Source organism: Falco peregrinus, chromosome Z, assembly GCF_023634155.1.
Source record: "Falco peregrinus isolate bFalPer1 chromosome Z, bFalPer1.pri, whole genome shotgun sequence".
NCBI lineage: Eukaryota > Metazoa > Chordata > Aves > Falconiformes > Falconidae > Falco > Falco peregrinus.
Genome location: NC_073739.1, coordinates 84,442,086 through 84,456,389, shown reverse-complemented (window position 1 = coordinate 84,456,389; position 14,304 = coordinate 84,442,086). Strand labels below are relative to the sequence as shown.

General features: G+C 47.1%; 1 protein-coding gene across 11 annotated transcripts in view; it reads left to right on the top strand.

Moving 5' to 3' along the window:
* LOC129782764 (transcription factor 4-like) overlaps positions 1-4,270 on the top strand; it is a 150,133-nt gene extending 145,863 nt beyond the window's left edge. For 4 of the 11 annotated variants that reach the window (XM_055791303.1, XM_055791301.1, XM_055791302.1 and 1 more), the window contains exon 9: positions 249-4,261. In XM_055791303.1, coding sequence (XP_055647278.1) covers positions 249-331 — 83 coding nt within the window. In that variant the 3' untranslated portion in view covers positions 332-4,261. Of the gene's footprint in view, positions 1-248 lie in introns of all 11 variants that reach the window. The other 7 variants (XM_055791299.1, XM_055791304.1, XM_055791305.1 and 4 more) reach the window with 6 other exon arrangements.
* The last annotated feature ends 10,034 nt before the right edge of the window (positions 4,271-14,304 follow it).

Genomic DNA, 14,304 nt, shown 5'->3' with positions numbered 1-14,304 from the left:
TTTTTTAAAGCACGTCAGTGTAAAGTGAAAACAAAGGCCTTAACACTCGAGATCAGAATATGAACAATTTTCCAGCATTTTACTGCTGGACTTAAGAGCAGTGGCATCCACTCGGTGTTACCATAACTGCTGCACGCCCGGCGTCAGGCGGCGGGCAGGGCGATTAGTAGCTGGGGCTGTAGAAAATTTCAGGGGAAAGAAAAAAAAAAGCGCCTGTCTTATGAAGACACCGTTTTGTCTTTTTTCAGAAGTACAAACAAAGAAAGTTCGAAAAGTTCCTCCAGGTTTGCCATCTTCAGTAAGTACCGCTCGTCTGCTCGCTGGCTTGTGATGGGGTGGCTTTGTTCGGTTGTGGGCAGAGAGAAACAAACCCGCTGCCGGGCTCCTGGGGCGCTTGGCGCTGAGGGCTGAGGCCAAGGTAAGGAGAGTTAAAAAAAAATAATCTCGTCACTTGTCCCAGCTTGGAAGGGATTAATTGCACGATGGGGATGAGTGTCGGCTGCTCGTGTGGATTTTCAGCGATGGACGCTGAAGAGCTGGCGCGGGTGCGGGCAGCGTGTACCTGTGCAGGGCGAGCATCCCTGGCACGTGCCGGTTAGCTGTTTTGTCGGGCTGCTGCTGATTTATGGATTTGCATGTTCAAAGAGCTGTGTGGAGAGGATTTCTGAGAAATGTCCAGGGGTCTCAGCCCGGGATGCGGGGTGAACATTTTCATTTTCACACAAGGTCTCTGAGCTATGGTACCTGCAGCAGGAGCTGGCTGGGGGTGAGCCCAGGTGTCAACCGCCGGGATCCAGCTGCTGCCAGAGGCATTGTGGGTTGCTCGAGCAGTAACAACAGAGCTGGTAATTACCCAGGGCTTTCCATGATATTTTAAAGAATATCCCAGATACCTTTTTGTAAGGAGGGTTATGGGTGCCATCCAGCTACACCGGGCACGGTTTTCAGTGTTTGTGGTGAAATCTTTGCACCATGCAGTCAGAAGTTGGGGTTTCTCTTTGGTTCGGTGAAGTCCTTTGTTTCATGACCCAAATCATTCTATTAGTTTGCATTTTATCATCACTGTGGAAAATCTGTTTGGTTGTTTTGGTTTTTGTTTTTTGGTGTTTTTTTCTCTGAATAAGCTGTACCAAGGTGCATTACATCTTTTGAGAGCATTTACTTTTAAATCCATTAAAATCTATAGAAAATAGCAGTTTTAAAAGAAGTGATATGACATTTCAGTAACTACAGTATAAAGGGTAGGATGGCTAAAGAGCACATTTTATTCCAGTATTTTTATTCTAATTTTTTTCTCTGCCATTACTTTAAAAATACGTATTTTTGTATCAATATCTGCAAACAGAAAACAAACCACTCAAGAGGGGAGAGCTTCCATTTCATACCTGACAACTCTATTTGTTTTATCTCTAAATCTGGTTATTAGGAGGAGCTGAATGGCAATCAGTCTTGCAGAATATATAACAAATTGGCATGTTAATCTCAGATGGGTTTTATGTTTTTACCATAAATCCATGTAAATTTTCTTTTCCAAAATCAGCATACTTTTAAAGCTTCAGTGATTGTCGTGACTGTGCTAAACAGTAGTTTCATTACTGGTCACTTTATAAATAATAACATTTTAACCTGAAAAAGAAACATATGAACATACTAATTTAATCGCACGGATTATTGTAATCTTTATAACGTTAAACAAATACAAACATAAATCTTTTCTGAAAGTTGTTGAGAAATGGAAATTCTCAAATGCAAGTTTCCAGTAAAGTAAAAAATACTATATATTTTTTTTTTTAATTAAAAGTAAGCTCCCACACGTGTATTTTAAATTTATTTCACTGTGTGGTTTTTGGTTTTGGTTTTTATTGGACTCCTTTACAGCAATAGCTAATATCCTCCCCAAAGGTTTTTACAAGTACTCTTACGCTTGAAGTTAGAGGTGGATTTAATTTAGATGAAACTTTAGCTTTCAATAGTTTTGCTGACGACTTCACATGCTGTATCCCTCCCAGCTCCCTATGTGATGGGGGTCCTAGGGAGGGGAGCAGGGCTGTGGGAGCGCAAAGCCCCTCTGTGCCACAGAGCCCCCGTGCTGCGATGCACCGCGCCAAAGGATGCTGCGCCTGTTCCGCATGCTCCTGGCACCAGCCGCTGCCGCGCTTGCTTGCGGTAGCTCGGGAATTCTGCTGGCTTGCTGTTGAGTCATTTGCAGGCAAGAAAAAAGACAAGCCAACCCCAAAGCTGCGGGGTTTTTTTGTGGTTTAAAACATTGCTCTGTAGACCGGTGATCATCTCAGGACACTTACAGAGATATTTTTGCATCTGAGTTCGAAAAGATCCTTTCAGTAAAATGGTACCTGCTATCTGCCCTTGCTGCGTGGGGAAGGGTGCCGACGTTTCTGTTGGAAATGTCAACCTGCAGGGATTTATAACTGCTGCAAAAGTTTTTTTAGGGATTACTTCTTGCTTCAAAAGAATGAAAGGCAATTTATGTTTGTCGCAGATTAGTCTCAAATGTGTGCTTCCTTTAATTTTTTGTGAATACAGTTGTTGTACAGAATGGAAGTACTTCTACAGCTCAATACTCTCAGCTATTTTAACGGTATTTTTATTTCTAAGCGAAATTCTCATGGAGTAGAATATGCACTTTAAATACTTCTGATTATTTTAATGAGCTGTACAATTTATTAGAAAATAAAATATAAAAAAATATTCCTGAATATTTTGATCACCCATAGCTCTGTAAAGTAAATTAAAATGAAAGTCCAGTAATGTGAATAAGATGGTTCTGGAGGGTGATACAGCCTTTTTTAAGCAAACATACAGATAGGTGTTTGGGTCTTGTTGTCTTCATCTATCATGAATCATACATTGCACTTGAAACGATGATGCTTTAGAAAAAGCACCTGTGTGTCTCAAACAGAAAAAATGTCTTACAAAAGGTCAGATTATATTTAGGTTATAGATTGTGTCACGCTGAACTGCCAGGATTTATGATGCTGGATGAAGTAGATGCATTTATAAATTGAATAACTAGCTTATAATATACTTAGTTGATAGGGTGGAAATATTGCTGTATTTCTCTTAAAATATGTATATTAACTTGTTCTCAATGTGATTTATGGAGTGGATATGGAGATTAATGCAGCAGCATTTGTGAAAGCAGTTATTGTTGATTAATTCATAAGTAGTCATAAAAATTTCAATGATAAATGGTAATAAATATGTTGTATCAGCTCCCCTTTATTATAAGAAATGGCTACGAGTTTGGAAAACAAAGTAAATTAAACTATGGAAACAGTCTGAGTTTAAAAAATAATGAAGATTTGAACTAAATTTGGTGTTGGGAAGGTAAAACCCCTCAAGTGTGCTCTGGGTGTGGGGGATGCATCCCATGGTCCTGCCCATTCTTGGACCCCTGTGGCTGGTCTCAGCCACAGCTCATCACAGCAGTTATGAACTGGTGACAGATCTGGAGCTGAGCTGGAACCGAAGTGCTGAGCTCCAAAAGCTCGGTCTGAACGGAGACGTGGGTCGGGATGTGCCTGTCCCCCCCAGCCCATTCCCCATGTGCCGTGGTGCCTGCCCAACCGACTGCGGCGGGGGCTTGCGCGGGTCTTGGATAGTGCATGGCGAGATTGGCTTTGTCCAACGTGTCCGTGGCATCCTGTGTGGAGCTTCTCCCATCTCTGGCATTTCAGGACTTCACTGATTTCAGGTGTTGTAACCTGAATGTGCCTGTACAGCCCAGTGTGATCTGCCATCTCAGGTGGTGGGGCAGGGGGCTGGGTACCCTGGCTCTGCCCACTCCCCAGGCACACATGGCCTCACCGTGTCCTGGGCTCCTGTCCGCGATATAATGCAGCCTAACATACTTCCATGGACTTACAGACTCTATGTAGTCTTTTGGGGCAAGGGGTTGTACTGGGACCGTTTTGCACTGGAGTTTTCTGCCTTCGGTCGAAGGCCTGGAGAGCTCTGCTCCCACTGGAGCAGTGCCAGGAAGGCCAGGCTATATTGGATTGAGCCAGCTGAGGATGCAATACAGGCACGACAATATTAGGAAAAATGAGATTTTTCTGTTTGCTTGTTGAGTAGCCACGTGCCTTTACTGAACTCTGTCACGGTAATGCTTGGTACCCAGGCTGGCGCAGGCGGTGGGCACCGCAGAAATAGCTCTCCTACCCACAGACGAGGTTTGACCTGGGCATTTATGTAGGACCAGACACAAGGGCACGTAAACTTTGTTTGGACCTGCAGTCCGGGGCTTCCTTTCCTGGGTAACAATAATGGCTACTTTATGAGAGGTGTTGCAGTCATTTGGTGCAGCATTCTTGATCAGTGTCGGATGCTGCCATCACCTAGCATCATGCAATCCAGGTGGCTCCTCTGCACAACCACCTCCTCACCCTTAACTTCATCCTAAGGCTTTGCTGTTCTCTTAATCTTTAACCTGAAGCCTTCATCCAGTTTGGCTGCTGATGGTTTAATCAACATCTGACCTTTTACATTAAGTGTTTGCCAAGTGCTGTGGTGTTTTCCGCCTTTCTTCTCTTGACCAGTAAGAGTCAGGAATGAGCAAGCTGCGCCTGGTGTGCATGGTGGGAAGCGTCTGTGAAGGAATGGGGTATGGAATGGGAGGTCTTTGGGGGAAAAGTGAGCAAAGAGGGAAGGGCTTAGGTTGTAGAGGTCACGTTTTGAGTCGTGGGTTTACAAGAACTTGTATCATCCTGACTTCAGTAAGTCCACCACGGTGGCACTGTGGCAGGGAAGCGGTGTCTGCCCAGGTGCTGGTTTCCAACAGATAGCACCTGTAATACAAGGCAATATATTGAGGACAAAAAAAAGAAAGCTCAGAAACAAAGCCTTCACAGAGTGCTGACAATGCTAGTCATCCGCAGGCACGGTGCAAGCTCTTCTTTGGCTTTCTTGGAGCAGGCTGCGTGCTTCAGCAGAAGGAGGGCTTACTGAGGCTGAAGTGGGAGCAGCTCCGAGGAGCACAAGTGGTGACATTGCCTTTGAGCCCCCTGCATGGCCAAGACAGGCTTTTCGCCTCTGAGAATGACAGTGGGTGGGCGAGTCCAGCAAAGGCCACCCGCAGGCTTTCTGCATCTCAAATTGCTCTTCTGTGTGGCCAGGCTTTCCAGTAAGGTGCCTGGAGGTCATACGGTGCTCAACTCATGCGATTCCTTTTGGTGTTATTATCATCTAGCAAACAGGCTGTCAAGTACAGCCATTATGGCACGATGTATTCATCTTCTGTTTTCTCTGTGGACACTCTTCTCCTTCACAACTGCACCCAGGCCTCCTGCTCCCTTAGCTCCACAGGAAGAGTGGCTGGTTGCTGTTGTTTGATCCCCATTAACGGCAGAGCCAGGACCGTGACACCAAGCAGAATCCCACGTCCTGCTCTGCCCCTGGAGAGGGCAGTTCGGGCTCTCAAGCTGTGCCGATAAATGCAGCTTTCAGCCTGTCTCGAATCCCCAGCCAGGCACCTTCCCAGGGAGGACCAAACCCGCCATGCTGCTTGGTGCAGGGTCAGAGCTGCTGGTGTGAGCTGCGCGATTGTCCCTGTGGCCTAGGGCTGGGGGGGGTCAGCAGCACCCAGGGTTTAGCAGCTGTGGGGAGACAGCCTCTCCAGTCTGCCTCTGCTTGCGTGGGAGCTTGCGAAGGAGCTCCGCAGGGGAACTGCGGGGTCTGGGGTGACGTCGCAGCCGTGAACCACAGGTTTTGGTGCCGTCGTTCCATTGCCACGGCTGCACAGCGAAGCTAACGCAGAGCTGCTTTTAGGATGGTTTAAGGCTGGCAGGGGGGAGGTTCACATTGTTGTAAGAGGTCCTGTTGGTACCTAGTGAAACAGGAGGATGGTGGCGGTGTACTCCAGCTTGCACCCTGCTGATAGCACACCTTGAGTGGGCAAGGATGCAGTTCTTGTTTCACAGCCGCACAGCCAGCTGTACTGAGCTGTGTTCCCTGAAACCTGCCTGCTGGCCACCGCGGAGGCAGCTCGTGGGTCCGGGCTTCCCTGGAGGGCGAATTTCCCTGCTGGGACCCCACGGAGGTGTTTCACCCCATGCTTCTTTCCTCATGTCTCCTTGAGAGGTGGAGTGTCCCTGTGCATCCCCCATCCCCGGGATCAGCTGCAGTGAAATGGAAAGAAGGCAAAAGCCGCGGCTGTAAAAGCAGCCATAGCCCAGCCCTGGCATAGCCAGTGATCACAGACAGTCACGTCTTTCTGGTTTCCAAGGTTAATTTGCTCTTAATGGAACCAGCAGCTTTAAAATAAATAAAAGCCTTTCAAAAGGAGGAAAGAGGAGATGATGGCTCCTCAGGTTGAACCATCTCCTTGGAAGTTGCATCTGTAGGAGCCCTTGGGGAAGATGGGCAACATGCTGCTTGGGAAGGGGGCTTGGGGCTCAGCTCCCACCTCTGCCAGGGGCTTCACCTCTGCCCATGGCACCCACTTCACTCTCTGCTTGTCAAACAGATGTGAGTGGGCGCGGGGTGAGGGAACCAGCTCTGGCAATAGGATCTGGGCTGCACCAAGGAGCAGGATTGCAACCACAGCCCGGGCAGGCGTCACACATTATTTTGAATGCAGATTCTAGGAGGATTCTTGTGGGGAAGATTTTACAGCCAGAATAAAGACAGGGAGAAGTCCAATGTCATATGCCTCAGTTGTGTTAAAAGAAAAGCGAGGAACTGAGAAATTAATCGATTTTGTTGGCAAATCAGCACATAAAATCTCTCAAGCCTCAGTTTTAATGGCAAGAGTCTCTTTCATCTTAATTTAAGGTGTCCTTTCTTAGACTGGAGACATCTAATCTGCACTCGCTGTTGTGTGTATTTACAAGCACCTTGCTAGCCAGCCAGATAAGGAAGTGTATGACTCAGTTGTACATCCTAAGGAAACACCTGCTTGGTTCCAAAAACTCAAGAAAGAAGAAATACTACTGGGATGCCACCTGGAGTTTTTCCACAGCTTTATTCTGTTTTCCATGGGAGAAGCCTTGATGATTTTGCTGGGAGGTGAGGAAGCACTGCTTGTGCTTTTTGTGCAGACTTTGCAGGCTTCCTACCTCAACTGAAAAAACGCAGCCCTATGAATTTCCCTTCAAACATCTGCGTTAAATGGGACTTTTCCAAAACAAATATGATGTCCCCGTCTTTCCCTGTACCACCTGCCGTAGCAGAAAATTCACCAGTCCTGGGGTGCCAGCGGTGTCGCTGCTGCCAGTGCCTTTGGAGACATTTCTCCACACTGGACCTGTGGGGTCCTTTGAAGTGTCCAGGGTTCAGTGGTGGGTTGTGGGTTGGCACCCACCAGAGATGTGCCAGAGCATCCCAGCTGCCCAATGGCACTTGGGCAGCGGTGCGGAGCCTGCCTGAGGGCTGGATCCTGGTCTGGGGGTCTTTGAGCACCAGTGGCATTGAGGGGAAGGCTCCCTGGGACAGCTGACCCTCCTGGAGATAACCATCCAAGGGACAGCAACGGGGGTGAAAACCTGGGGGGCAGCTCATGGGGACGCGGCGAACAATTTGCATCATGTGAGAAGAAGCGAGGTAGCAGCTGGATTAAGGAAGGAATAACAGGAGCTAATAATATTTTTTTCATAATATTTTACTATAATTCAGTGAGGCCTGAGAGCCCACAGAGATGAGCCCAGACCTGCGCAATGCACTGCAACACCCCTGCAGCAGGGTCCTTGCCTTTCCCCTGCCTCACAGCAGCCTGTATGTTTCCCCCAAGTAATTTGTCTGATCCTCGCAGCGGCCACCCTTCCCCGGGAGCACCCAGGCTCCCACCGGCCATGGGCTGTCACGCTCACCGCCTTATTGGGTTGACAAGATCCTCTTCATCTGGTGGCCCCAGGGGAAGCAGCCTGGCTAACATCCCCCTCACCCTTCTGGCCAGCCATGTAAATCATCCCACATTATGTTGGGGGGAGGGGGGGGGGCGGTGTTCCATATTCAAATTCAAACCTTATTAAGTCCACAGTTTGGGGGTTTGTTTTTTGGGTTTTGGTTTTTTTTTTCAATTATAACAAAGCTCTGCTTTTTGCTTAAAAGTAAAGACATAAATTTGGAAGTGCAGCTTTAGCACATAACAAATAAAGTCAACCCAAGGAAATGATAAAATACAGCGGTGAGGAGGTCGGTTAAAGGACCGTCTGTTGCAGACTGTACCTGGAATTGCTCCTGACCTGCAAAACGGCCTGGAAGTCATTTTGCAAACAAAACGCTGCGATCGTGTGGTTTTCAAATAGATCAACAAGTAGAGAAAATACAGCTTAAAATGGCAAAGTGTTTCCTTTTGAATGAATTGCACAGGGTTTCTTCAACACAAAAAAGCGATGGGAAGGGTTTGGTCCGATACGTGTATTTTTCTTACGCCTTGGCCTTACGGTAGATTTAAAGGTAAAACCTTTACTGCAAAATTCACACATTTCTAAATGGTTTCACTATTTTGGACTGAAAAAAACCAACCCCAAACCCCCCAACCAGATCCAGTAGTGATTCGTGGGGTTCTTTGCTTAGCTTGAGCAGAGGCTCCCTCTTCAGAGCGCCGCCGGTAGTGCAGGGGGCGCCTCGCCCGCCGGCTCCGGGCTTCGGCCACTCAGTCCAGCCATCTGCCAGTGCCTGCGAAAGGGGCAGGCTGAGGCGCAGCAGGTACTCGGCTCTATGTTTAAGGCACCTCTTTTAAAATCTATTTTTAAGCACTTTCCTTCCTCTGCCACAGGTAGAACGGTAGCGGCGCCCCAGGAGCAGACCCCGCTCCCCGGGTCCTTGGGGGGTTCTCTGGGATCGAACGTGCCCCGCATGCCTCAGCCCGGTGTCTTTTTTTCCCCAAAAACTTGACAAAGCATTTTTTTTCATTTTAAACTTGTCATCGAGCTGTCTGTGCGTACGTACCGAGCACTGGCCCTGGCAGGTTCCCGGCGGAGCAGGAGGACAGGGAGTGCTGGGCACCTTGGGCACTGGGGACCCTGCAGCTGGAGGAGCCCATCCTGCCCGCGCCCCGCACCGCAGCTGCCCTCCTCTTCTCTGCTGCAAGGATCCGTCAGCAAATGCTTTTTAGTCAGTAAAGAAATGTCAAAATACATGGCGATTTCACGTCCAGCCTTCAATCACTTTCTTTCCTTAGCTATGTAATCTGTAATTCTTTTTGCATTTGGGAATTAAGCTGAGTTTCACAAGTGTAAAACTCAGTACTTAATTTTTCTGTTTGAACTTGAGGATAATTGTTAGGAAAAAGCATTTAATGATTAAAAAAAAATCTCTGTGCAGTAATTTGATTTTGTGCCTTTTCTTTATATATTATCTGTAGATTGTATTCATTACAAGCAGTGCAGCGCCTTCAGATCTCTGATTAGCACAGTTCAGCATTTAAGATATAAGCATTTAAATCCTATCTTGTATCAGGCCTTTCCAGTGTGGTTTTAGGAAAGGGTGGCTTCTGGTGCTGGGGATTTATTTATTTGATCTGATTTTTTTTAAAAAAGTTGTTCTGGCATTTCAGAACAGATTGGACGTGGGGTCGAAGTGGGGAGAGTGATGCAGTGTGTGGAGCAGGGAGCGGGATGTTAATGAAGAAGTTATCTATGGAAGTTGAAGATACTCTGTCGAGATTGATATGCTTGCACTCTGACTGGAGTACATTCGTAACAGACTCCCTGTGTTTTATCTAAGGAACATTAATTTTTCCTCTGAAGTATTTTTTGCCTTTACACTGAAGCGGTAAATGAGCAAAAAAATCAGCATAGCAAAAATATGGGGGGGGGGGGGGAAATGGCATAAAGAGCTCCAATAACTATTAACGTTGTTAAATGCATAGCAAAGCTCCCCTGACAGTTTCTTGGCACAAAATCTAGGAGGCCTACAATGGCTGGTTGTTTTTTTATTGTTATTTTATTTTCAATGGCATACAGCGCCTTTCAACAGGCCAAACAAGCGGTTAAAGTCAGTGCCCGAGCGGAGCGGACACTGCAGCAGCCCCGGCGAGGGTTTAGACCCATAAAGGCATGTTGCGTTTTGCTTCCCAAAGCTTCGGCCCCACGGACACCTCCAGCAGAACCAGAACAGGACGGGCTGTCCTGCCCTGCTTGCTTTCCCCCCTGAGCTCCTGCTCCCACCTGTTCTCCCAACAATCCCTGGAAAGCTGTGGAGAATGCTCTCTCCTTGCGTCCTGGGAGGGCTCCTTTCAGCCATGCCGATGCTCCGCGATGTTACATCCTCATGTCTGTCGGTGCTGCAGATTGCGTGTGTAGGGATGTAGTGCACAGGGGTTTCATCCCTGGCTCTGCAGAGGCGCAGGCAGGTGGCCCGGGCCATTCCCAGGGGTCCGCAGCTGGCCACGGGGACGGGAGCCCTCCCGCACCCAGAGCCCACCCACAGCATCTAAGGGCAGGGGTGGCTCAGCAGTGGGTTTTACCCGTGCCACCCTTGCTATCCTGTAAACAATAAAAGGCTGAAAGGCTCCTGCGTTTGCTGCTTTTCTAGCACGTAATAAAGACTTGAATATTTTAGGTGCCTGAAAGAGCTGTGCTGTGGTGAGCCGTCGCCTGCTACAGCATTGCCCAGTGCTGCAGCGAGCCCCTCAAGCCGGGAAGCACATGTCCCCGCTCCGGAGTGAGAGGGGCTTCGCTATTTGGGTATTTGAAGCTAGATTTGCATATTCCAGACGATTTGAGTGCGTTTCCAGATGAGAACATCTTTTCCCTGCCAAGCGCAAGCCACAAAGTGACACGGCAAAGTTAAATCGCTTGGTCGGTGGCCAGTTTGGTGGAGGCAGCCCTTGGTGGCGTGGCACGGCACAGTGTGGCACGGCGTGGTGTGGTGTGGCAGGGCTGGGCGGCAGCCCTCCCTCGCTGCCATTGCCACCTGGTGGAATAAAAGATGCTGGGTTGCAGCAAAGTCGCCTTTAATTTTGGCTCTTTTATTGCAACCACACTTTGGCAATAGTGTGTGAGAGTCCTTAACCAAAAAGATCCTCTCATTTGCTCTGCAACACCTCATTTCTCCGCTCACAGTTCATTTATGATTCTGATGAGAGTGTTTTTTCAGGAAACACACATTTCACTTTTTGACCTAGGAGCATCTGTTAGAATTTTTTTTTAATACTACTTTGGCATTCTGGAAGTGTTAATGTCTTTCATATCTGTTTAATGCTATTTAGGGATATTTATGATCACCTCTTGGTTACTTGGGGTAAAGTGTGTTGCAATTTTTTTCAAACAGACAGGAAAGCATTCATATGAGGAAACAGATTGCTTTAAACATGTGCTTCCTGTGACAGTAAAAAGAACAAATTAGATTTAACACTGTGTAATGAATGCATAAATGTGTACGTTTAAGCTTTTAAAAGCCTTACATTCGGTTCTGGCCTAAACAAAAATCCAGAGTCACCTATCAAGGCGCAACAAAGTAGATTTAAATATGTGCAACCAAGCCTGTTCATATTTTCAAAGCGATTTCACTGCAGTTTTCCGTTCCAGTCTAGACTTCTTCCTCTTCAATTGGGTGAATTTGATCTCTGAAAGCTCTTTCCTGATCCTAAAAGCCCTCGGCATTGAGGACGCGCTGGTGCAACCATATTGATTAACATGGAGGAAGAGCTCGTGGCTTCCAGGAGAGGGCCCATTGCTGGGGTGGCAGCAGGATGCACACTCCCACCCAGCACATGTAGCTGCTCTGGAGAGGACCCATCAGCCCCCAGGGTCCCCTGGGTGCCGTCCCTGGCGGGGGGGGGGGGGGCGGGGGGGCTGTGCCATGGGGCCCCCTGCCCAGGCTCTCAGCCAGCACCCGGGGGGCTCAGGGCAGCATGCCCACCAACGCCAGCATCCTCGTCTGGTGTGGGCCTGCAGCAGAGGGGATGGCTTGTATTTTTTAGGAGGGGGAAGGGGAAAAAAAAAAAAAAAAAGAAAGCAGTGAGAGTTCACTGGCCCAGGAAACAGCCTGGAAGTACTTAGTGTGCTTCCCTCTGTACTCAACCTGCTCCGTGTTTGTTGGCTGTGCTGGCTGCTCCGGCTTAGCCTGGGAGCCACGGCCAGAGCTCAGAATGCAACTGAACTCTCCCTGGAAATATGACTGAAAGGAAATCCTGGCACATTAAATAACAGATACATTCAAAATGCAAACAATGGTATAATATATACTTAGTTATTGTTCTTGACTTACCTACTAGGGGGTGGAAGCTATTCCAAATCATAGCTGTAGCAATTCTGCAGGAAATATTCTAAATGTCTGCTCCTTGTTTGCATCCTTGTTTTTCTTTGAAGATGCATCTGGAAAAGAATTAAAGGCGGTTGCTGTCCACCTTCACCCAATTAGTTCCCTCACACCTCTTATTTTCAATCTTTCCAGAAGATTTCTTAAACAGAAAACCTACTCGGGTGAAAAGAGAGCGCGGGCTTTTGTGTCACTGACCATCAGAGTGTTTCCGAGTGCAGCGTGAGGCTGTGGGGGCATCGGCTGTCTTAAAATCGACCAGGATTCGGCACGCACGCAGCCACGGATGGAGCAAAACGCCAGAAAGATGACCAGGTTGTGCCGAGTCTGAATTTTTTTTGCAGGCTGTGGGAGTTCGGTCTAGAATACAGTTTGTTTGATAATTAGCGCACATCTCCTAAGACTTTCAGAGATTCATGTTTAACCTTTCTGCCACCACATTCCGACATAAAATTAATGCGCCTTTTATCATTCTCCGGTATTTAAGTAAATATTTTTGAACCATCTCCGTGCAACAGGTTTCCAAAGATTTAAAGTATGCCGCAGGTTTCCAAAAAACTTCATTTTTTCTTATATGTTAAATGTTCTGTTTGTGAAAAATTTTGAGAATCACCATAAGGGCTTCTTTGCATTTTTAATTTAGTAACTAACATATGAATACATTTGCATATTAATTAGTTGCAGATTAAATCATGCATACATAATTGCCTCCTTACTGTGTTTAATGTTTGTCAAAATCTCCAGCCTGGTTTGATGGATGTCGTATGAAAGATTACAATTTGATGTACCCTTGGAAGTATTTACACCAATAATGCAGGATTCTTAATAGCAGAATTCTCTAGTTATATACAGTTTCTAATAAACATGTAAGATAGGTGCATGTCCCTTTTGACTAGCTTTTTTCCTTGCACCAAGTCATTTACTATTCATAATCATTAATGCATCTCCTAATTATACAGCATATGTCTGTTAACCACTTCCTTGCCAGTCTTTGGGCTGCAGCGCCTGAATTTTTAGTACAACTTGTATTATGTGAGAGACCATTCCTGAATTGTTTTGCCTCCGAAATGAGCCATCCCTTCAGGTTTTTCCTCGCGTGTGATATTTGGAGGAAGAGTTTAAAATGCAAGTTACATTTTGCGGTTGATTATTGAGGTTAAAGAAATGATCCGCACTTAATTCATGGCTGAAGGCTTCTCTGCTGTGGCTACTGCAGTAAATCATCAAGGACGTTCCAAGTGCAAAAATAATACCTACCAAAATTATCGCTCCCCTAGTGACGAGCCTCACCTAAAATCGCGCTGGGGGTGGGCAGGGAAGGTCAGGCCAGTGGTCCCCAGTGCTCTGGCAGCAGGCTGAGCTTGCCGGGAGCACCCGGAGGGATGGCATCGCCCCTGCCCACAGCCCCCCATGGCGCAGAGGGCTTTCACGGGGGCTGCGGCTTGCGGTTCCACCGTGCCTGGGCAACACCTGGACGTTAAAAAAAGCGCGTTCCAAATCCAGGCTGATGTTTCTGAGACACAAGTTCACCAAATTCTGCAGGCTTTCGGGACCATAGGACTGCAGTGGGTTTGTGTTTGCCTCTTGGGGTTTTCCGGAACTTTTAGCTACGCTCTGTTCCTGCGTTCAGGTTTTGTCCATAGCTATGAGGGCCTGAAACTGCTATTTTTAATGAAATCGAGATTTTTTTGTAATTTCTGAATTTTTGGAGCTGAGGCTTTAGAAAAAAATAAACCCCCAAAAGAACAGAAGATCCTGCAGGACTCCTGATAAAATCCCAAGAGTTGGCTACACTGAGTTTATCAGCAAGCAGTTGATTTCCTTCTTCAGCTGGCTATACATTAACCACTTCTCAAGCAAAAGCAGTTTTAGAGGACTTCCAAAGAACCATATTTTGTTACAGAAGTTGGCACTAACATGTGTTAGGCATTTAAGTGTGAATTTGAGCAGTTGATGGGAATATGGTGCAGTGTAAGGAAACAGCACCAGGGAGGTTGGACCCTGCTCCCCAAGCTTGCTGCCCACCTGATGGGGAGGTTTCTGGCAAGTGGCTTCACCTCTGGGTGCCTATTTTTTTTA